The sequence below is a fragment of the Bactrocera latifrons genome, unplaced genomic scaffold (genome assembly GCF_001853355.1).
Source record: "Bactrocera latifrons isolate USDA-ARS-PBARC rearing strain unplaced genomic scaffold, ASM185335v1 scaffold_324, whole genome shotgun sequence".
NCBI classification, from domain to species: Eukaryota; Metazoa; Arthropoda; class Insecta; order Diptera; family Tephritidae; genus Bactrocera; species Bactrocera latifrons.
The window spans coordinates 179,692-204,344 of record NW_017536897.1 but is presented as its reverse complement, the minus strand read 5'-3'; the positions used below and the strand labels follow the sequence as shown (position 1 = coordinate 204,344).

The 24,653-nt window shown below is 37.2% G+C and overlaps 3 protein-coding genes across 7 annotated transcripts; 1 reads left to right on the top strand and 2 right to left on the bottom strand.

The window, feature by feature from the left end:
- Positions 1-1,081: 1,081 nt before the first annotated feature.
- On the bottom strand, positions 1,082-2,366 carry LOC108971112. 2 transcript variants are annotated; one of them, XM_018936954.1, is made up of 3 exons: positions 1,787-2,366; positions 1,330-1,699; positions 1,082-1,255 (listed from the first exon to the last, which is right to left on the bottom strand). In XM_018936954.1, exons 1-3 carry the CDS (start codon positions 2,081-2,083, stop codon positions 1,221-1,223), a joined length of 702 nt encoding a protein of 233 aa, XP_018792499.1. In that variant the 5' UTR covers positions 2,084-2,366; the 3' UTR covers positions 1,082-1,220. The 2 variants fall into 2 exon arrangements, with proteins under 2 accessions (XP_018792499.1, XP_018792500.1); XM_018936955.1 differs by having other exon boundaries at positions 1,082-1,699.
- Positions 2,367-2,700: 334 nt separating this feature from the next.
- On the top strand, positions 2,701-21,498 carry LOC108971111. Of its 4 annotated transcripts, none has more exons than XM_018936952.1 (7): positions 2,701-3,229; positions 6,644-7,648; positions 7,747-7,924; positions 8,318-15,144; positions 15,211-15,315; positions 15,403-15,979; positions 20,605-21,498. In XM_018936952.1, the coding sequence occupies exons 2-7, from the start codon at positions 7,559-7,561 to the stop codon at positions 20,616-20,618; spliced, it is 7,791 nt and encodes a 2,596-aa protein (XP_018792497.1). In that variant the 5' UTR covers positions 2,701-3,229; positions 6,644-7,558; the 3' UTR covers positions 20,619-21,498. The 4 variants fall into 4 exon arrangements, with proteins under 4 accessions (XP_018792497.1, XP_018792494.1, XP_018792498.1 ...); XM_018936949.1 differs by having other exon boundaries at positions 2,701-3,380; XM_018936950.1 differs by lacking the exon at positions 2,701-3,229 and adding an exon at positions 4,154-4,590.
- A 1,713-nt stretch (positions 21,499-23,211) lies between these two features.
- On the bottom strand, positions 23,212-23,789 carry LOC108971109 (putative 60S ribosomal protein L33). Its single transcript, XM_018936948.1, has 3 exons — positions 23,704-23,789; positions 23,555-23,645; positions 23,212-23,487 (listed from the first exon to the last, which is right to left on the bottom strand). Exons 2-3 carry the CDS (start codon positions 23,639-23,641, stop codon positions 23,416-23,418), a joined length of 159 nt encoding a protein of 52 aa, XP_018792493.1. The 5' UTR covers positions 23,642-23,645; positions 23,704-23,789; the 3' UTR covers positions 23,212-23,415.
- Positions 23,790-24,653: the final 864 nt, after the last annotated feature.

Below are 24,653 nucleotides of genomic sequence, written 5' to 3'. Positions count from 1 at the left end.
GCGGAAAAATTATGGCATGGAAAACAAAAAAAAAAACTTAAAATAAAAAATTAATTAACTTATGCTCGAATGCACACTAGTGTTTACATGACTATAGCGTGTTTAACAAAAAGCGTAAACTAAACTGCTTATAGACTTAAAAAACAAATTATATTCTAAACTTTTTGTGTTCTTTAATTTTTTTCTAGTTATAAATTTTACATGTTTTTCTATAAATTTACGTGCCACTTTACTATATACGATTTTCACAATTAATTCACAATTTTTCTTAAACAACTTAAATTGTATAAATATTTATATATAACTTATCATTTCTCCATATGTACTTGTGCCTTCCAGCAGTGTCCAAACAAACTATTTTCCATCCTAGTAGTCATTTAACTCCGAATTGTGCACCCTGCATAGTTTAATATGATTTATATTTTCATTTCATTTAGTCATAATTCATTTAGTTATAATTAAACAGCCTGCTTCGCTCTCACCACTTTAATGTACACCAATTATTGTGATCAATTTTTGTCATAACAAAATAAAAAGTTTATAAATAATATTTATTATAATTCGAAAGTTAGTATACAAACATACATACGTGTATGTGAAATCAAAAAATCGATGACAGCAAATGAAAATTTATTTATACATATATATACACATATATTTATAGAAAAAATAAGCTATTTACTACCATTATATATAAATATATACGTATCTTAATTTAATATAGTTTATTGTATACAAAAAAAAAGTAACCTTTAAATTGTGCGTGCATACACATAGGTATAAATTTAGCGTCGTGCATACACTTAGATATGTAGGTTAGTTGTTAACTGTAAAAGTATTAAATATTGGTTACTGAATTAGATTTGCAAATTAATAAACATGTACACAAAGCCAATATAAATGCAAATATTTAATATAACTCAATAAATTCATAGCAACAAAACTTTAATTAAAAATTCAATTTAAGCAACAGCGTTGTAGTGTTGTTCTTTCAAGGTATGAAACTGATATTATATGATCAAATTGTCTGTTGAAGTGAATAAAAAAGGTTGTAGAGCATTTGAAAATAAAATGCATAAAATTTGCCGAAAAATGTGTAATTTTATTGAAAATGTGGTTGCAGAAGAAGCTCTAGTATACATTTGTTTACAAATTGCTTGCGATACTGTCAATTTTTAATATGCAGTCCAACGTTGTTGCATGCAGCTGCATTGGTAGCGTCACGGCTGCATTCCAGTAAAGTGCCGTTCTACCACTATATGGAAGTCGAAGTTGTTAGTTTTTTGCTTGCTTTGATTTAGTGGTAATAATTAAAAAATGAGCTCATACCAGGCACAATGTATTTTAGCGATTTATATCTATTATTACTACTGGAACTTGTAAGGGCACTAATTGAGTTACGTTTTGGTACTGCATTTTTCATCAATGCATCGTAGAGTGCATTATCGATATCGCGTTGTACACAGAGCTGAACACGAGGATCTTGAATTTTTCGTAACTTAGCTGCTACGCCCTCGGCGAAAATTTCAAATTCATCCCTATCAGCTATTTGTGTTTGCTCAACGTCAGAAATTGTGTCACTGGACAGAGGATATTTGCTATTCTGTAATTTATATGCGCGGCAGAATGCGTTAGAAGCTTCCGCAATAGAAGTGTTTGTTGAAACTGGTGATGTTGGTGCTATGGTCAACGAGTTGCACTGCAAGCAATGAAATTAAATTAAGAGTCGTGTTAAGCATATGTATGTAATTATTGATGTAATTATTGATTTCTAAAAACAATTTACCGAATCATGGTTATCCACGAAGCGCATATGTTCGTAAGCAAACCATGAGGGCATTGCGTTCAAGTTACTGTATTGCAATTTTTCACGTCGATATTGGTTTCGCAATTCTCTCCACTTGCGTTCTATTTCGGAACCAATACAGCCAAATTCTGTGCCAATTTCACTGAAAACACGTCGTTTCTTTACAATATTCAGAAAATCAATGTCATGTGTGTCCCACAGCAATCGTTGCTGTTCGACCTTTTTAATTAATTTCAATGTTGTGTCAATATTCCAACTCTTATCGCGTTTTTCCATGATCTCTTTTAAGTATACAAAAGTTGCCTAGTCTTCTAAAATTTGCAATCTTCTCACTCTCTTCTCTTTCTCACACTGCTTATTTCGTTTACACTAGATTAGAAAATATAATCCTTCTTTATATGTATATATATATGTATATATTTTGCTTATATCTGGTGTATAACTTCCTTATAAAGTTTCAGATGTAACGAAATAATCAGAGCATAAAGAATAGGAGAAATCGCGATTTAAATATCTTATATTGCACCGGAAACTGAAATTTCGAACTTTTCAAATTTGAACCAACTGATTATGTTAGAATTGAAAACAAAGGTGGAACTTCAACGATTAAAGTTATCGATATGTTTATGCACTGTTCTCAATTTCAGTAAAAAGTAGTGCACATTTTAATTACATGATTGACCTTTATTTCTTTATGTAGAAAAATTATAAAAATAATTGTTGTTGCAATTGAATAATACACTAAGTTACAGCTTAATTCACACATAACTCATTCCAGCTACAAAATCAAGCCGAATCACTGAACACACCTAACGCCGTTGTATTAATAGTCGGCGCAGTATTCTTATTTGAAAGAGCAAAGTAGAGTACGAACAATCTACACGCCATTTTAAGTAATTGTGACAACCCGCAAGAAAGTGTTCTATCCTGTTTGTGACGGTAGACGGTAAAACGCTGTTAAATAATTCTTTAAACAACGCAAAAACGTGTGCAAGTCACAGTTTAACATACGGGCTAAGTAAAAAAAAAATAGTTTTTGTGTACTTGCAAAGTGTATGTAACGAATTGAAGTTGTAACAAATTTTCTATCGAGCCGAAAGAAAAGATTCTCATTGGATTCTGCTTCCTCTTCGCTTCAATTTCATACCCTCATACCGAACAGCTCTTCGGCGTTTTAGATACGTATGTATGTATATAATTGCAAAGAGAAGTAGTTGAAAAGAAGAAAAATAAAATCAAAAGGGGTGGAAGAATTGGAGCAGGCAGCTAAAAGAAAGAAGTGCGAATCGGAGGAGTAGGCGAGTTCACTGCTAAATAAAAGCAGCGAATAAAAGCGTTTACGAAAGTAAGGAACGCGTAAAGGAGACAACGCAAATTTTTCTAGTACTTGGGTGAATTTTTGCACTCAACAGCATTTTCACGGTACGCTTGCATAGGTGATACACACATACGTAGCATATAGTATTAAAATTGCGTGCTCTTGTGTGTGTGTGTGCGAAAGGTGCAACGAGATTGAACGGGTGTGAATTGTGTAGGAGAGCAACGAACTCGCGTGCAAGCGTCGAGAGAAAGGGTAAGCAATATATAATGGAATACTTGAAGTGTTTTTTTTGTTTTCATTTACGTTTGGTATCTCTTTTTGTTTGTGCGAATGCATTGAGGTAACCGGCACAACACTAATCGTTTGCTATCTATAAAAGCAGTTAATGTCTATAGTATTTATTTTTTGTATTGAAAGATAATGATATTTAGGTAAAGTGTTAATTTTTAATAAGCTAAAACATCGTTACTAACTTTAGTCAGACCGTGAATTGCATATTACCTGCTTGTGCAAAAGCCATTCAACTATACTCAAGAATAATGAGTTTTGCCATCGTTGTTGAAAAGTGGTCCCTTTTGCAATAACAAAAATATATCTCGATGCGCAGCAAAAATATAAACGAATACATTTGTGCAATACAAAAAATATACCTGGATGTGCAGTAAATATAAAACAAAAGTGGGCGTTGAGTAAAAATAAATGTCGCATTACATTTGATTAAATTAAAAAGTACACATAAATTTATCAATTGTATTGCCTGGCAATGCTATCTATTCTGCAAATTTCACTTTGACACATCACGTATACAATACTGTCTGCAGTGTCATTAGTTTATTCTCTCCCACGCATCGTTGTTTGCTAAAGCGAGAGCACAGTTTAGCTTAAGGTTCATGCTTGAAAAAAGGTTTGTCTTTTACGCATAAAGTATGTGTTAGATAAAGTCAACTATACAGAAATCCTTTGACTATGAACAATTTATTCCGTTGACGTGAATAGCAAATGCAGCGGTAGTAGAACCATTCAACGAGCAAACGAAGCTGAAAAGTAGTTGCAGAAAGACGACAGAAACGAGTGCAAAACGGAAAAAATTTTCGTGTCGGAATCATAAAATTTCTACTGCAAGAAAAGAAAAATATCGCTCTAAATAAGCTGAAAATTGTGTGAAAAATTGCATTAACAAGCATTTTATAGTTTGTTTATGATTAAGTGTGTGTATTGACGTATAGATTACATGGTAATCTTGTGGAAATTTGTATTATAAAAGTGTCTTCATACAGAAAAAGTCACTGAAAAGAAGAAGCATAAAATTTCAATTCTGGTATAGTGTGGTGGAGCTCCGCCAACAAAAGCAAAAAACGATACCAAACGGTAGCGGCGACTACATCGATAAAGTGGAAGTATTGAATAAGTGTCGATATAAAACGCCGATGTCGGATGGTATCTTGAAAAAGGAACGCATAAGGTAGAATTAATTTCAAAAAATTTCTGAATCATTGATTAAATCGGTTGTGAAAAGCACTACTTCGTATGAATTGTAGTAGTGGTAATGTGTATGTAAGATTTTGATTTAATAGTTGAAAGTAGTAGAAACATACTAAATAACTGGGGAAGGGTGGTGTTGCCCGTTTACCACTGGCACTCGACCTGTATTCGCACAAGTGTATATCACTTGATTTAATAGTGTAGATTAAATAAAATATACTAAAAATAACATCAGTATTATTACATCAGAAGGTTAAAAAGCGTTGTACCGGAAAAAAATATTTAGCCTATAGAAAGAAAATACTGCTTGGTAATAAGCTTTGAGAAGTATTACCAAATCGTTGACCCATACAAACTGTTCTTAAATAACAGCATTTTCGTGCCCTAATATATACGAGTTGTATACAAAAAATCCTTGGCCGTACTAAACTCTTGTATTTGGCAGGGGCATTGATCCTTTGCATACAATACGATATCAAAAGATCTTATGGCCATTATTGCAAGACGCCATCACGTTCTTCATTTTCTTTTTCCATATCTTAATTCGTGTTTTGAATGTGTGCACATCACCTTCTTTGTTTGATTGCCCTTGTATGTTGGTGTATGCATAGTTTAATGGTTTTCATGTTTTCTCTTCCCTTTAAACATTATAACTTTTAGTACACATTAATTTGCGTCTTCATCTTAAACCGCTTCTATGGAACATTTTGAATAAGTTTAACATTGTCATGTGTTAATAAATATCCTGTTACATTTCCGGAAGTTTAAATTATTTTATGAAGAAAAAAATGATTGCATTAGGATAACTTAGGCTGACAGTACGAGTGCATCACTCGTTGCTTTATAATTCTACACGCCTTTCGCTCGTTGGTTTAGCTGTCAAAATATAGCGCCTCGTTTAGGGCTTTATTTGTCTCGCTTACTCTACCTAATTACCTTTGCATGTTCTGTTCAATCTGTATTATAAAAAATTTCACAATCTTTTTTTTTTTTACTTAAATCCTTTAAATTGCTTTTTATTTTTAATGTTTTCAATATTTTCTCTGTAATATTACAACATTTTGAAAGCTAGCAAAATTATATATGCTAATTGTTACCGCATTTTTATTACTTTGGTATTTCAACTTCTTTAATTCAGTTATTTTTTGTTATTTGAATACATTTCGCATTGTTATGTGCCGCAGTTTTTATAAGTGTTGTTAACTACTTTTTTTTTTTGCTGTATTTGGTCTCAGTTTCCTCATGATTGATTATCGGCGCTTGTTACTGTATTACACAAATTATCGGAACTGGAAATTTATTTCACCTGCCCGCACAAAACAAATCACCGTTCGTTTGTTCTGCGTATATGTATTCAGATCGCTTATTCGTTTTTTTTTAACGTATGGGTTGTCTTTGGGGCAGCGCACTCTCTTAAATGGTTTTCACGGCCAATGCCATGTGAATCTGCATATGTAGTGTCTTACTGCCGTACGATCAGTGCGCTAGTTGACGTGCTGTCTACTTCACTAACTTCTAAGATATATGGACCTTGTTGGTGGTGCGCTTTTAGTATGTGTGAGCAGCTTATCCATTTGTTATATGTTTTCAATATATCTACTCCTTAACTTGTACTTGTTATCCATTTAGATTTTTTCTGTATCCCTACTTTATTAGTTTTCAAATATATTACATGGATTTTATTGAAGTTTCATTTGATCATCCTATATTAGCATTAAAAATATGCCACAAATATACACTTCCATAGAGCATTGACCTGCGACTGTCACAGCTGTAAAGTAATTATAAATTTTTGTTAAATCAGTTGGTCATAATTTTTATACTCATTAACATACCAAAAGTTGAACCTTTCAAGTTGTTGGCGTGCTACTGTAATCGTAATTCGATGAATTATAATGAGGGTTCTAAAATAGATACTAGCTTTCATTTTCATTTATATTCATTATGTTATAAGTAAAATTAAATTTATAATGTATAATAAATATGTATTTTTAAAATAATTAGTAACTAAGCTAATTTGTTTTTTTTTTCAGAATTCAAAGAAGACTGAGGATATAGATTTAAAATACCACGAGGATTCCCTTTTTACGAGGAACGAATTTATAAGCGAAACGATAAGTGTCTGAGGCCGGCAGTAGTTTTATTTATCTATCACATACCACAAAATATAAGTTTTTTCCAGCAACACAGGAGTACATTGTAGTGTGGTAGATCAAACCGAAACGCAGCGGATTTTCCGCCGGTAAAATTGAACCAGCACTCTTCGTCATTATACGGCGTTGTGGAGTTTAAAAATAAATCTCATTTACATTTAAAACAGCATAAAAAGCGAATAAATACAAACGAGTGTCTGTGAGGAAAATCTTCGCAGTTCATGTAAACTGTATTAATTTCAAATTTGGCAAATTGAAGTTGAAAGTGGCCAGGTGTACCAGGTTTAACATCAGTCTTAAAAACGAAAAGTTTGCAGAAATCAAAAAGTCTTATTACAAACGCTATATTGAGAAAAACGAGCTATCATTATATAAAAGAAATCTGATTTGCACACTCTACACAATAATACATTTACAAAAGGCCAACTGGAAAACTCGGCAGTTTAGAACAACAATCACTGAACTACTGTTATAATAAAGAGCAGAGTAGCGAATGAGCTTCAATATAAAGAAGCGAAACGCGACTTTTTGTGCAACAATACGTGGTTGCTGCGAAAACGGTAATCTAAGCCGGTCCGAAATATTTTTATCTGTTTAAATCAGATCGCTAGTTTTAACTTTTTCTCTCTGCAAACGTACGGACTAAAAACCGAAAGGCACAGTTACAAACACAACAAACAAATAAACAAACGAATATAAAACACTGCGCACCGAGCTGCAGTACTTGTAAAGTAGAAGTGGTGAAGTGAGTGCGGCGCAAGGGGGAGGTAACGCTAATGAGGATCTACTGGCAGCATGAGTACACTGGGGGGAAGTAGGGGAGAGCGAAATGCCAAGCCCAAGTTCTCAGCACTCGATATAAATCGAATGTACAAAAATAGTCGCGTAAGTTTTGATCATCGCAAAATCATTTAAATTGTATTTGTTTGAATATAGTTTGTTAAATAATTACAGAATTTCATAATATATACTTTGTATTTTAGGGTGAGCCAGCTGAACCATCTGCACAAAAGAATCAAGTGCCACGTAAACATGGAATGCAAAGTTTGGGCAAAGTGCCGTCCGCAAGGCGTCCACCAGCTAATTTACCATCCCTGAAAGCTGAAATAACAAATTCGCCAAATACGAATAACAATATAATACCATCAACCGGACAAGAAGGTATGTGTTTTGTTTAATTGAAAATATAATAATTTTTCTATAGTGATAACATTATAGTTCATCAATAGTGAAATCATAATTATTTTTCAATAAAAATGCATTTACTTTGCATTTGCACACTGTACTGTACAATGGGCATAAAACATAACAGATTTCCTTTAGAATTTTTCTTTTTGGGGAGATATTGAATACTTCTGCTTTTGATTATGGATTTTAGCAGAGACTGCATATAAAGCAATAAAGCTATAATTACATATATCATTTCATATATTAAATATTAAATAAACATTTAAGTCCCAACAGCACTTTATAAAAATTATGAAAATTTTCTGCCTTGCAATTTTGTTCGCTTTTATTTATGTATCAATGCACATGCATCTTCGAACCTTTCAGTCAACTCAACGAGCGGCGGTCAAATAACAGCACACACACCCACAGGCGTAGTAAATAATCAACAGCAGCAACAACAACAACAATTGAAGAACATTAGCAACAAGTCCGCACTTGGCAATAGTAACAACAATAATAACAGCAACAACAATAGCATTAGCAACAGCGTCGGTGGCGTAAAACTTGTTAACAATTCAACAGGTGTAAGCACTGGCGTTAGTGGCGGTCAGCAGCTGCGCAACTCTTCAGTAGCGAATCACGCCAATCAACAACAGCAACGAAACTCGCCAATAACATGGTCTGCTGTGACAACGGGCAACGACATGACGGGTGGTGGCAAGGGCAGCAGTGGTGGGGGCAAATCATCGGTACCGCCACTCTATCAGAGTCCACAGTTTCAATTCGAATTTCCAACGTTAGATGGCACAGTTGGCGGCGGCGCCGGTGGTGGTGGTGGTGGCAACGGCGGCAACGCATCGACCCGAAGCAAACAGCACCAGCAACAACAGGAGCATTATCATCACCAACAACACCATCATCAGCATTCGAACCAACAGCAACAACACCACTATCATCAGCAACAACATTCGCAACAAAATCACCATCACCATCATCAGCAGCACCATCATCATCAACCACAACAACAGAATCACCATCCACACCAACGAGACTACAACAACCAGCAGCAACATGGAAGTGGCGGCGGCGGTGGCGGCCGGCACACACACGATCAGCGTTACGATGCGCACAATTACAAAGATGGCAGCGACGGAGACGGTGGCAGCGATTACTCTTATCAACAACATCATCATCATCACCGCGAGCAGCAGCAGCAACAACAACGCGAACTGAACGAAGTGAGTCTGCGTCCACAAACCGATGCGAGCACCTGGTTACAGCAGCAAGAAAAAGCAGGCAAGGGCTCGACAGAAGGCCAGTCGAACCAACAGGGCCAGGGCCACCAGGCGCAGAATGCAAATGCTGCAGGTGCAGCAGTGCCGTTGCCTATCCTGCAGTTAATGCCCTCGTTTATGCAGCGCGGTGCCCCATTGCCGGCAACTGGCAGCGGTGGCGGGGGAGTTTCTAGCAACGGACCACGCTCTCAAACACCCCCAAACTATCAAAACGGCATTGGTGGCAAAGATACGGGTGGTGGCACATTGCGCTCACAACAACGAGCGACAGGTGGTAATGGTGGTGGGGCACAGGATTATCGCGCGGGTTCCCCAGCTGTTGGCAGTTTCCGTGCTGCAACTGCAATACCCAAGAGACCACCACAATTGGCCACACCTCCGTTGGGTGGTACGCAAACCCCCAACGGTGGTGTTCGAAAGGATAAAGAATTTATCATAGAACCAGAAGTGGTGCAGATGCAACGACCAATTATACGCGAAGAAGATTTGGAACGTCTGAATGCTATAGCCAACGATGATAGTTGGACCAAACAAGATGATATAGATTACACGAAAAAACTGACTTTCTCAGATGATGAATCGCCTGAAGAGCATACGCCAACGCAGGAGCGCGATCGACCAGCATTCAGTAAGTCGAGCGGAAGCAGTGGCGGTTCACATGACCTACGCAAGAGCTCCAACGCGAGCAGCGTAAATAACAGCTGGCAACGTAGCGGTAGCATTAAGGACCAACGCGACAGTGCTGAACGTGAAAAATCGGCCGATCGCGAGGATACGCGTCAGCAAAATGGACATCGTAGCAGCGCAGCGGGTAGTATTGCTCTGGATGCGGCCGTTTACGAACGTGTAAAGCAACGTAAAGAGGAGGAGGAACGCCGTGAAAAAGAGCGGCGTGAAGCGGCTGCCCGTAAATTACAAGAACTCGAAATGAAGATTTATAATAAAAAGGCAGCGAGCGCAGCAGCTGCTGGAGGAGTTGTCGGCTCAACAACTGTGGGCTCTGGTGGAGACGCAGTAGAATTACCGACTCCGCCACCATCCATCGGCGGTGGAAGTGAGGAGGAATTCAATATGCGTCGCAGTGGTGGTGGCAGGGATTACGAACGAGGCAACACACGTGGCGGCTATGATACACGTGATGTGCGTGGAGGCGGCGACTATGTGCGAGGTGAACGTGGTGTTGTCACTGGCAGTGGCGTGGGCACACAAGGTGTTGGCGCTGGTGGAAAACCAATATTTTCTGCACAATTCCAATCAAATTTGCCACCACGCTTCCAGAAACAGCAGCAAATGCAAGCGCAGCTAGGCGGTCCATCGATTAGCGCTGGCGCATTAAGTGGCAATGGCAAAGCGTCTGGTCCGTTGGCTGGAAATTTAGATAAATCGGGCTCGACTACTTCCGCCTATGAGCCTGGAGCAGGCCGTTATATGCAAAAGGGTAGTAATGGCGGTGGAGGACCGTTGCAACGTGGTTGCCGTGGCGATTATCGCGACAATTATACTCGCGGTGGTGGGGGCTATGGGCGTATACGTAATGACAGTGAACGCGACGATGAACCACGCTATCATGGTGGACGTGGTGGACGAGGCGGAGATGATTATATGCGTGGTAATGGTATGCCACAAAATCAGTTGTCACGCAGCATATCGGATACTTCTCAACGTAAAACTAGCGTCTCGTCCAACGACGAGTCTAGCAAGTATGGCGGCAACAGCAGTTTGAACGATTCAAAGGAGTTTGGCAGCGGCGCACTTGTGTCGTCTTGGGCTGAGGAGACAGATGCCGAGTTGAAGCGCCAACGCGAAGAGAGTTTCTCTTCAACGCATAGTCAAGAGTCACTACCCATAAAAATACTGCAACGACCACATACACAGAAGAGTGTGTCGGAGGAGGAAGCTTCACCACCTCAGCAGCAGCTGCAGCAACAACATTCACACTCTCAACAACAGCAATTGCAATCTCAACAGCAGCTAACGCAGCAACAACAACAACAACCACAACTACAGCATCAACATCATGCACCGCATCGGCGCAGCGAAAGTGAACAAACAACGCTTTTTGCTCCTACTCAAATTTTACGCCGCTCCGAGTCGTCGAGTGATGAGAAACCCAAACAGCCACATCAAACAGACAGTGGGGATGTAGTCGCAGCAAGTAAAATTAGCGAAGAGAAGTGCGCAACGATAACAAAGCCGACCGCAGAAGTGGAATCTCAACAAAAGAAGCGTAAAGAAAGTGAGAGTAGCAATTCCGCTGCGCCAATACATTCAGTAGCTAGGAAGGAATCCTTATCGACTGATGATACCAAATTGCTGGTTGATGAAAATCGTTCGGCAACATCTTTAACAGCAATAAGTCAACCGCAGCGTGAGCCGAAAAGACCTGGTCCACGCGGTGGCGCTGTTGGTGGAGGCCGTGATCGTGCCGGTGAACGTGATCGTGATCGAGATCGTGACAGAGACCGGGAGCGGGAGCGTGGCCCTCATTCACGCGCTTATCCTGGCTGCCGTGGTGTCCGCGATTGGAATCCTCGCGCTACACGTGGTGGACGTTACTATGGTCCCAATGAACCCCGGTTGCCCAGCGAATCAGAACATTCGGAGGATGTCGATGAAGAGGCGTATGGCGGAGGTGGACGACGTGGTGATCGCCAGAGTCCTAAAGTCCCACGAAAAGATCACGGTGGTCACCGTAGCGGCGGAGAAGAACGTAACTCTAAGGAGGGTTTCGCACCACGTGGAGAACCATCACGTCGTGGTCGTGGAGGTGGTGCGAATATTGGTGATCGCGTCGATCGGGGTGAGCGTGGCGATCGCGGGACTTCTTCGTCTTATCGACGTAATGATGGTGGTGGTAGGAGTCAAGGACGTCATTATGGCCGACAGCCGTACGATGAACATCATAAAGATCATAAGCGCAGCTCAGAGTCGGAAACAACAGGTGGTGGTAGTGATGTTGATAAAACTAAACAAAACCAATTAGCACTTAGCGCAGGACTTTCCAAAGTTAAGGACTCCAATGTGACTACAACGACATCTGCAGATGAAAAAACGCGCATACAGTCTGGCGGTAAACAACAGACTCCTCCACAAGGCGCTGCAAACGCGCAACAAAGCAAAAAGGCCGGTTCGGTTGGAGAGCCAGAAAAGAAGGGTGCTACCACTACTCAACCAAAACAGTTTGGTAGTAACAGTGGAGGTGGGACGCAAACTCGCAAAGAGAGTACATCGAGCACTAAAACTGATGAAATCGCCGAACGCGACCGTAAATCCGCTTCAAAAGAAAAGGATTTACCTAGTGGCGCCGTGCAACAGACGGTACAACAGCGCAGCAATAGTTCGGCACAATTGCCCGCAGCGCAACGTAGCAACTCCAGTGTTGGTGCAAAGAAACAAGATTTACCTATGGCCTCATTGCCCACCTCACAATCGGCATCCGCTATTGGCGCTAACAAAATTAACCAGCAATCGCAACAACAAACGGTGACGAAACCTCCACCCGGACTGGGTGGCGTCAACAGCGTGGGCAATTTCAAGCCTACACACAGCACTTCGCTGCCAAATCAGAGTGTTGCTTCGCAACAACAACAACAACAACAAAAACAAAACGTCGAACTACAAAAGAGTAAATCGGATACAAACACTATTACAACGAGTGTGGGACGTCAACAGCCAACCGCACAGCATCGGACTTCCATCAGCGAGATGGACAAAGCGAAATTGGCAGCCGGCGCGAGTGAGAAACAGAATGCGGTTATCAGCGGGGGCAGTACCCTATTACTAGATGGTGCACCTGTCAATACGATTATCTTTGAGAATACCAATTACAAACAACAAGCGCAAGCAGCGCAGCTTAAACGCTCCTCGGAGTCTTTAAGCTCAGCCGTTAGCAGCGGTGTTAGTGTCTCCGCTGTTGAGACGCTAAGCACGGCGCTTTCGCAGATGTCTTTCGCCAAAGGGAACGATACGACAGTACCTGGTGGCGGCGTTGTGGTATCCGCTGCGGGAGACTACGACAAAGACATGAAATTGGGCTTCACTTTTGGTGACGCCACTGAAACATACGTCTCGGCTGTGCCTAACAAGTCGCCAAATGATAACGAATCAAAAGTTGTTAGTATGGTTGCGCAACAGGTAGCTGCCACCGCGGTCGGACAACAACAACATCAGCAGGTGCAACAACAACAGCAACAAGCACAGAATATTATTTCAACTGCGGATTTGAATATGAAAATTGCGAGCGTGAAGAAGGTATGGGAGAGTGTAGCGCCTATGACATCTGAGGCGAGTTCGTCAGCGTTACAGCATCAACAAGTAGCACACCAACAGCAACAGCAGGCACAGCAACAAGTCCAACAACAGTTGCAGCATCAACAGCAGCAGCAGCAGCAGCAACAACAACAACAAGCTCAACAGCAATTAGAGGTGGTTGATCCAAGTGGACATATGTCAGCGGCTGCTTCATTTGTAGCAGCTGTTGCAGCATCGCAACAACAACATCAGCAGCAGCATATGCCACATTATGCCGTCACCGCTGTCCCCCTGCACCAACATCAACATCAACACCACTCCCTGTCCTCGCCGGGTCCAGTGCCAAGCGGCTACGGCAGTCATGGCTCACCCTTCGACGTCGCCACACCACTCGATCAGCAGTTCGCACAGAGCGGCAGTATTGTGGTGGGCGGTGCCGATGATCCGACTAGCGTCGTTGGCTATCCCAGCCCACAGCAGACCCAACAACAGCAGGTTCAGTCTGCTGCCGCTGCACAACAACAACAACAGGTGCTGAAACACCCAGATGTTGTGAAACAGCAGCAGCAGGCGTCTGCTGCCGCAAAACAATTGCAACAACACCATGGCTCTTCGATGGGTATGTCACCACCACCTAATATGCAACAACAACAACAGCAACAACAGGCACAGCATCAACAATCAGCGGCTGCGCAACAGCAACAATTGCACGCAGCACCGCCCTCCTTCTACCAAGCATCACCACAATTCACCGGCATACCCAGTCCTCCAACTGTCGTGTTTAATTCGTCGCAAATGGCACCACCACCCTCACAGGCTGGCCTCTACGCACCATTCCATTCACTCGATCATTCGAGCCGTTCACAATTCTCAGCCGCCGCAGCGGCACACAGTTTCCCCGGTCACTATAGCGCAGCGGCAGCGGCCGCCGGTGGACCCTTTAATGCATATACAATGCAAACGCCACCCAATATGACTGCTGCACCCACCCCCGAAATGTATTCCAGTCTAACGTCACAGTTTCGCATGGGCGGAGGTCCATCACCTTTCGGTAATCCAAATTCACAACAGTTAAGCAATCCTAATGCACAAGCAGTGACGATAATTTCCTCTAATTCCAATTCGATGATGTCATCGGTGGGTTCGGTGAAGCCACCACCATCATCGCAACAACTCGGCACGATCGGTTCGAAAAGCGGCGGCGGTGGTGGTCCTTATGCAGCGCAACAATATATGAATCTGTATCCGGGTCCACCACCACAGCATCCTCAGGGGGGTCCACCTGGGCCACCTGGCGCACATCAATTGCAATCGAATAGTTACTACTCGAATTCGGCTAGTGGACCGAACGGACCGGCATTCTACGGCGGTCCACCGCCGCCACAAGGCGCAGGCGCCGGTGCGCAAAACTTTGGTCTAGCAGCTGCGGCTGGTCTATATGGCGGACATCAAGGCGGACCGTCCGGTTCGAATGGACCACAAGGCCCACCTGGTCCACAGTCGCAGCATACAATGGGCAACTTTAATACACAATTTATGAATTCGCAGTTACTGACGGCCGCGAGTATTAATCAATTTCGCGCAGGACCAACGCCTCAGCAGCACGCAGCTGCCGCGGCCGCATATATGAAATCTGGACAAGGACAAAGCCATCTGCAAGACTCGGTATGTAATAGAATAACCTTATAATTTAAATTTTTTATCAAAACTTTTCTTTTTATTTTTTTTTAGATGGGACGCCAACTTAAAAGCCCACTCGGAGCTGACGTCAGTTTAAGCTTGGCCAAACAGGTGCAATCTCAACCCAGTCCACCACACCATAAGAACTATGGCAGCGTAAGTGAAAATTAATTGAAATATAACATGCTGCTCTCATTCTCTAACACTAACATTAACTTTTAATATTCGCCTTTTTTTACACAGTGGGATCTGCAAAATCAAGTAATGCAACAACAAGCACAGCAACAATCTCAATCACAACAGCAACAAGCCGCGCAGCAACGTGCTGGCGGTGTCGGTGGTGTAGGTGGCGGTGGTAACGTACAGAATATGCCACCTGTTAGTCGGGGTGGTGGTCCACCAGGTGTTCAAGGCGGCGGTGGTGTTGGCGTTCAAGGTGGTCAAGGACGTTATACGACTCCAATACAGCGCCCTAACAATTATCCCCAACATCCACAAGGTGGCCCACAGTCACAGCAACAACAGCAGCAGCAGCAACAGCAACAGCAGCAATCACAAGCAGGCCAAAGACCAAATAACATGCGGCAAGGACCGGGTGGTGGGCCACCCGGTAGTGGTGGTGGCAATGGACCACAAGGTGGTGTTGGTGGCCCTGGCGGTCACAATAATGGCAATGTAGGTGGTGGTCCCAATGGTGGTGGCGGTCAAGGTTGTGGCCCTGGTGGTCCAAATAATGGTGGTGGAGCTGGCGGCCCCAACGGCGGTGGACAAATGAATAAACCCTACTATGCGAACAATGCAAGCGGCGGTGGAAGTCGAGGTAATTGAAAGGGCCAAGCGACCACACCAACATATATACACACACACACACACACACACATGCCAACTAGTAAACCAGTACAGTAAGAGCAAGCATATAAATAAATAAATGAATAAATGGAAAGCTCACAATGCGTACTAAGAAATTTAATAATTCTTATAAAATGTAGCACAAACGTGAAGTTTGTGATAAGTGTGAGAAATACGCAATTAAAATTAAATATGGAAATATGAGAGTTACGTAAACAATGGTAAAAAATACGAAAATTGCAGAATGCAATAAAACAATGATAAACAGAAATAAAAGTAATTATTATAATTGTTTCAGTAGCGAAAATGCGCAGATGTGCAACAAAAACATAGTAATTATAATGAAAACAAAAATAAAGTTGAAAAAACTGTACACAAACTTTAGTGCATTTGGCATAAGCGAAAATGCGTTTTGTAACGGTAAATGTTGAAAAGTGCCGCAAAATAACGGCACAATGTGACTTTTAACTTTGATAAATACAGAGAAGAGTGTGTTCAGTGTTAATGCATTAACTGCAAATGAAATTTCCTAACGGTAAACTATAGAAAATTTACTGTTACAAGCGCAAGAAAACTAGTTTTCTTTTCGCTTATGGACACATGTGCAATTGCTTTGTGTGCAGAAAAAATAAACAAAGTTGCAACATGTAATTGTAACACTTACGTATCCTTAATATTCCCAAAAAAAACTCTGCTTCAATGTTTGGTGAAAGAGAGCAACAAAAAAAGAATTGAAAAACTTTTAAAAACAACAACAATATAAAAAAAACTATTTAATAAATGAATGCAAAAATGGAATGGAAATGTGCACGTTTTCAAGTGGTGTGTAAGACGTAGAAATGAGAAATTAAAAATTCAAAAATGTAATGAATAATGGAAAAATGAATAGAAAAGTTTAAAAATCTGGAACTATGAAACGTGCAAATCAAGAAAAGTGTAGGTGAACAAAGAAAGTAAGTGGCAGGAGCATGGCAGCAGTTAAGCAGCAACTTTAGTGGCTTGGCTACTATCCCATTTATGGTACTACTCATTAGGTACGTACGCAGTATAGTGGCAGCGTGTGTCTGTGAATTTGTATGCACAAATATTTGTTAAAAGTTAAATGCTTTTGATAGTGAAATACATTGACTTAGTTTTGACGTAAAATAAAGTAAAAAATATTCAAAGTTGCTACAGCCTCGGTGAGGCTGCGGCTCTTTATTGGAGGAAGTATTCTTGGTGGCAATTTTATTTTTAGTTCGTCTTTCTTTCAAATATGTATCACTGCTACTAAGACGATATAGATGAATATTTGAAGCAACTTATTTTCTACATTTTTGGCATGTAAATTATGCACGTGGAATTTTGCAATCGTGTTATAAAAATAACGAAATGCTATATATTTCATATAAAAAGGTAATATTTCACCAACAGAACATATTTATGTTTAACAAATATAGAGTTTTGTCACAATTCACTATTTCTACACAACAACGCGCCACGCTGCATCGCACGCATATTATATACATATATGCCTAAATGTGTAATAATATATGCTATATAAAAAATATATAATACTAAAAATTAATTTTGAAACAAAAAATTAGTAATAACAAGCCAATTAACATTGCTTTCTATGCAATTTAATTGTTTTAAAATTGTATGGTTTCCTTAGCGCGCTTATAAGCGTCCGAACGATTACAATTCATTTGCACTGTAGCAAGGAATAGTGCATTTATGTATAACCAGTTTTACGTCTACCGTCACAACAACTGTTTGGACACATACATACATATATACATACATTTACTTGAATGAATGCATAAATAAATTAATAAATATTTATACTTACAAATAAATAAATAAAAGATGTAAAACAACTCGGCTAAAACACACTGATGTACTATTATATATTGGAGGGGCATGCGGCAATGATGTTCTAATAGAAAAAGTTCGTTAAGCGGATTTAATAAGCTAAGCAAGTGCGATTTCTGAAGAATTGTAAGAAAAAAATGTCTTTTTGGAGAATGGTTACAGCGATTAAGTAAGCGCAACCGTTGCCTCTTATACAAGCTATGCGGTGACTGTTGGCGCTTTGTGCGAAATAAATCGCCAACTTTTGTAGTTAAAAAAAAAAAAAAACTTACGCTCTATTTTTATTTATCAATGTTTTTTGTGCACATTTGATGTTTCGAAACTGTTTGTATTTTTATAGCCAACAGTTTTTGAATCGTTGAACAAAAGGAAAACATATTCGTGAGAAGTATTTGCAAAAATTGAATATAATTACATAATGCTTCACATTGTCAAATAAAATTTTTTTGTAGAAAATTATCTGTTATCAAGTTTTCAGTACAATAAGAAAATGCATTTGAAATATTCAATTTCTAGTTTTTCGTAACAGTTCAAAGTAAACATTTGCACTTTAAAAGCTGAACGTTCAAAATTGGAAATTTTTAATGACATGTATGATAAAGCTTCTCAATATTTTTTAAATTTTTTTCATCTTCACTTTATGTAGATAAATACAAATAAATGCGTACATTTTTTTCTGCAACGCTGCACTTCATTATCCCTCCCCAACTAACTGCATATATAGTATATGCAGATACAATGTTGTAACTGCACTAAAATGTCTGCGTCCTCACTGTTTTCTATAATAACAGTTTGGTGTCTGTAACCACTTGAAAATGTCGCACTCAAACACATGAATACATAAATATTATATTGCTATTATTTACACTTTATTATCTACTATTAAACACAAATGATTCATTTAAAAATATTTTTTTTTTTTTATATACATATATTATTAAAACAAATCATTATATATCGATAACAATATATACATATGTATTTCTCTTATAAACAAAACAATCAAGAAATAATAATGCATACATACATTTTTTATTTATTTTATAAAACAAAAAACATTATTTAAATATTAATTTGTAGTTTAAAGCGCCAAGCAAAAATAAAGCGTTACATAAAGCGTAAGAAAGTTAACCTAAAACACTGCTTAAACAAATGGAAAAAAGTAAATAAAAAATATTAAAAATAAATTAAAAAATACACAAAAATTGCAAAATAAAGAAATACATTATCTTCTACTTTAGTTGAAATGTCTTTAAATCAACACATGCACTGCACACCGACGGACAAAGAGGTATATTAGGCATTGGGAAAATATTCAAAGAGTAACTTGCAAAAAAATTTAGTGTGTTGGGGATGGTGAGAATATGGTATTAAAAACAATTATAAGTGTACAACAATACGACGTTGGGGTTTGTGTATAGTAATAAGAATTAATTTTGTCTAAAAAAATGAAGCCTAGTTATCTAAGTAATACTTTTTGTTTGCTATTCCAATGATATTGTTTTCATTCCTATATTATTTTTCATCACTACTGTACATTTATTTACAAAATTATTAATATTTTTGTAATTTATTCTAAACAAGTGACAATGCTTACAAAAGTACAATCTTCAAATGTTTCACTTCAAAGTTATCTTTTGAGTGGCTTAACCGTGTATAACCGTTTGTAGAAAGTTTTGTTTTGTAAATGGTGAACGTGTTGCAAACAATTTATGTGTCAACATTTTTTCTTTTATTAATACAATTCTTTTGGTTTTAAATGGTAGCTGAATACAGTTTTTAAACAAAGTAATTTGAAAATCGCAAATGTAACATTAATTTAAAAATTTAAAAAACTGTTTCCTAAGTTAATTGTAAAAATGCAAGCGGCAATTAATTTTAATGCATAACGAAAATAGTAATTATAAATATTAACTATCCTAAAGTATGATATTGTTTATGAATATAACACACACAAATGAAAACAAAAAACTACATCAAAAATATAAAGCTTTCCAGATTAAAAAGGAAGACCCGAAAACCACAATATTTGTTTTATTATTTCCTATAAAATAAGTATATAGATTTTGTGATTTGATATTTTTCAATTAATTGAATTTAAAATCGTTCGATTCATTTGATTTTATCCTATTGGATACTTATGTATATAGTATGTAGTATATTTTCATTAAGTTTCCTTTTTTAATGTAAAAAATTATTATAATTGCATGTAATATTTTCCATAACTTTCGTATTTTGAAACACACCTATAGTTTTGCCTTACTTAGTTTCTGCTTCCTACATTTTTCTGTTGTAAATATGTGTGTATGTATGTTTAAATATTTAATAGTTTAATTTTACTTCGTTCAGAAAAATGGATGCCAAGTTTTATATATTCTAAGAGCTTTCAAAAGGAAAGTCTCTCATAGGAAACCAGTAAATATGTGCTGAGATCATAATCTACAGGCTGAATTATTTCATTTTATTTTAATTTAACAATCATGTTATATGGTTGCGAACAATAAAATTTACGAAAAAATGTAACTGGACTACACACACACTGTCTAACGGATACTATTCAAAATGGCAGCATCGCACAGTTAAATAGAACTCGACCTTTCATTCATTTCGTACGAGTGAAAGAGTGCACACAAATATTTTCAGTTATAAAGAATTTTTATATAAATTGCCTTTAACTAATTCAATTCTTCATTTTTGTTCTGATTATTTCCCATTTGCACACAAATTACAAATACAATATAGCAAACCATGCTTAAGTGTTCGGTTAATTCTGTAGGCTGACAAAAAAGCAATTCGCCAAAATTAGAAACGACGAGAAGACCCGCAAAAGAAGCAACAGCGAAGTGTTTGCAGAGTGTATATTGACGAAGTATTAAAATTAACTAATAAAATACTTGCGAGTGAAAATAAAGTTAAAATTTATCACATAATAAATAAAAATTAATTAAACTGACATACCTACATACATTAGTAGCAAATATTGAAACCAACTAAACAGAGTGTTTACACACAAGCAATCAGCAAATTATTGCAAGGACGACTGCTGAGGTACGTTAAAGTAACAACATTTTCACTTTCAACCAACTGAAAAAATCTCGCCAAAAAAGAATAACGAAACAACAGTAATTGTTGTGAGTAAAGACTAGTCAACTACCCGAAGAAGTAAAAAAATTATTACTAGCCCACGAATAGTTAAACGGAAAAAGGAAACGATGCATGGTAACAAAACAAATGCAGCAAGAGCGAGTACGCAGTTTTCATATACATACATATTTTATTATATTACGCCAATTTATTCATATAATTATTTAAAGAGAATATTAACATTACCTCATTATGAACCTATATATTTTTAATTAGCCTACATGATATTGAAAATAGTTTGTTTTTATATAAATAATAACGGAAGGCCCCGTTCTATTGTAATTAAAAAGGACAAAATGCAGAAATAACACAATATATAATGATACTAAGTTGTGTTTAAAAAAAGTAAATAAAGCAAACTACAAGTACTATATATACGCAAATGCACACCTAACAACTAACCTGCAAAACTCGTTTTGACTACACTGCTCTTAAAACTGTCACTTCTTTCTTTTGAATGGGTGCCTGCTGATAGTGTTAAAGTGAAAAAAGTTCTATTGTTTTTGATCCGGCAGCTCTTAACTTTCAATTGGAAAAGGAAGCGGAAACATTAATTGGCAAGTCTGTCGCAAGTTTCTTTTAATCGCGTATCGTGTAGACGGAAAAATTAAAAAAAAAAAATTAATTAAAAGTGGTTTGTGTGTTATTTATGTTAAAAATATAATATATTTGGAATATGTGAAGTGCGTGATCGTTTTCAGCCGGTTAAGTAAGATAAAATGAGTGTGTTTAATAAATTAAAGTGATTCAGCTAAATCAGTGTTCACGGGCGTGCATCTTCAAAATGGTGGCGCATAGCTGTATTTGTAATTGATGGCTTTAGGCGCAATAACGCCAAGAAATTTGTTGCTAATACTCATTGCAAGTAATTTCGTACAAGAAAAACGTAAGTGACACTGCATGCATGCATAAATATAAAGTATTTTAATTGGAAAACGTATATGTTAGAAATAATAATAATAAGGGAGCATACAAATGTATAAGTAACAAGCTAACCGAAAAGCTACCAGAAACATTTTTAAAAATATAATATACATATGTATATGTATTAATACAAAGAATTACACTCGAACTTTACAATAACTACGTATAAATAATAATTTCCATTATCCATCTTAATCGATTCTTTTATTAGGTGCAACGAAAGACCAAAGATAAATGTATTGTATATGCATATTCTTATACCAAAATATCTGTTTTTCTTTCTTCTTAATATTAATTCATATGACCTGTTGGAAATATAGATTAAGTAACTAATTTGAGCATAATTTGAAGATATCAATAATTCATTTTTCATAATGTAAATGAATAATGCTTACGCTGAAGTAGACAGGAAAATATATGAAAAAATTGCAGTAACTTTTTCAAAAATATTTACAACCTCAACTAACTTAAATACGAAAAGGAATAATAGTAATAAAAATTCAAGTTTGAATGTGTCCAAGCTGACTTCACACAGCTGAACAGATCAGTATATCTTGATAAAATTAAAATACGCAGATCGTACGTATGGTTTTCCTTAAATTAATGCAAAATTATTGAACTTATACCTTGATTAGAAACGTAAACGAAATGGTTATTATCACAATTCCAAAGTTAAACGCATTTGAAGATGCTGTTTACATTATGCAAGTATGATATTTTGATGTTTGGATCCAATTAGATTTTTTCAAAGAAATTAAATATAGCATAAGTATTGTAATTAAATACAAACTACATATTTCAACACATTCTTCTACGAAATCTATGTTTAAATAATATGTCAAACATGAAAAATAAAGTTGATATATAAAGAGAATTAAATGCACGCAAATCGCCCAAGGCTGTACTCAAAAAGAAAGAGATGAAAAAAAACGAATTAATAAAAATGAGAACTTACAGTTTATCCTCGAAAAAGCGAAGCATATTATTTTTCTTCCATACCCACTTACTATATACATATATATGTAAGTATAATGTATATATTTTAATAACTTTTACCTATATCAGCTAACCATCAAATTATTTGAGGTTGTTTTAAAAAAGTGATGCGCTATTCAGATACGCATTCAATTGTTTATATTTCTCAAGTAATATCGAATGAATTTAGTTTACCCCTTGGGTGTCATAATTGTCGTTGTTTGGGTGAAGGTGCAAGGCTATAAACATACTACATTCGTTTCTGTTGGTTCTATGTATAAGCCAGAAGTAAACACGCTTATAAAATAACTTGATTTTACGTTCAATACAATTTTATTTCACTTTTTAAGAAACGCATAATTCCAGCCGTAAATTAAGCAATTAATTCCCCCACAACAAGCTTTGTCGTCCACTTCCCACCAGCACAGCAATGCTGCAGCTTTGTCACTGACAACATTACGAATTGATTTGTATCGCTATGTTTTGGCTTTAAAGTGCGGTTGAACTCCTCTACTTCTTCTTGGGTTTGACAACATTGTAGGCAATGATGAGACCGATCACAGCATAAGTAGCCTTAGCCACCTGCAATTGGAAAAAATTGTTTATATAATTCCATCATACAGTTCTCATCATGCTAGCATATACTGACATTTGCGCGACCACGCATTGTGGAGCCATTGAAATGTTTCGACAGTCCAGACAATTTAGCATCCTCAGCATGTGAATCTCCAGCCATTTTGCTGAAAGCATATAAATTTTACTTAATTTGTATTATTAACACTTTTTAGTTACACTCACTTGCTTTAAGTTTAGCCTGTTTAGCGGATGGAAAAATATTCGCTGATACTTGCAGACAACTGTCAAAATTTCGAGGTTAGGTTATGTAAGTGCAATTTCGAGTTCGAAAATTGGCTGTCAAATTGACAGTAGTGAACTGCATTGCCGTCGTACAGGGTGATAAAGCAGTGCAAAAGTTATTTGAGTGCTGTTTTCGCACATATTTTTATTTCCGGCAAAAGTTGGAGTTATATTTATATACAGAAGTACATAATTGTATACATAAAAGTGGTTGATTTTGATTTTTTTGTTGTTTTACAGCAGAAATCTTTTCCGATTAATTTTAGGAAATGCTGCTGAGTAGGTATTAACATATGTGTGTATATATAAATTTTGATCTGTTCTGATAAATGTCCTTGGAATGAGTTAAAAAACGTATATATTTCTTGGCTTTCCGTTAAATAAAAGGAAGTTGAAAAGGATTATATATCTATTAAATATCATGCTAACGGTAAAGAGAGTTTTTAAAATGCTCACCCTTAAAGGCAACATAAACAAACCCGTTGATAAAATTTGATTCCTTTCAAAATTTTATATTGTTATAAAAGAAACAAATTTTCAATTTATTTGCGTTTATAGATCTTTTATTCCACATCTTGTTTATTCATTTTCTAAGTGTACTATGTGTAATTAAATTTTCATATACAATAGATAATTTACTTATTTCGAAGATTCATTGTTTATTTGATTCGTGCGTTTTCTATTCAGAATTTAATATTTATTTCATTTTGATTTTGTCTTAATATGTATCTAGTGTTTAAAGCTACAAGATTATGAAGTACTGGAGTATAATGTGCAGAATAAATGAGTGTGTGTATATAGATTTTTATGATTTTTTTTACTATATTTACAATGCTTAAGGCGTAGCAGTAAAGTAAGATAGAAATTATAATTTTGAGTTTATGGTATTT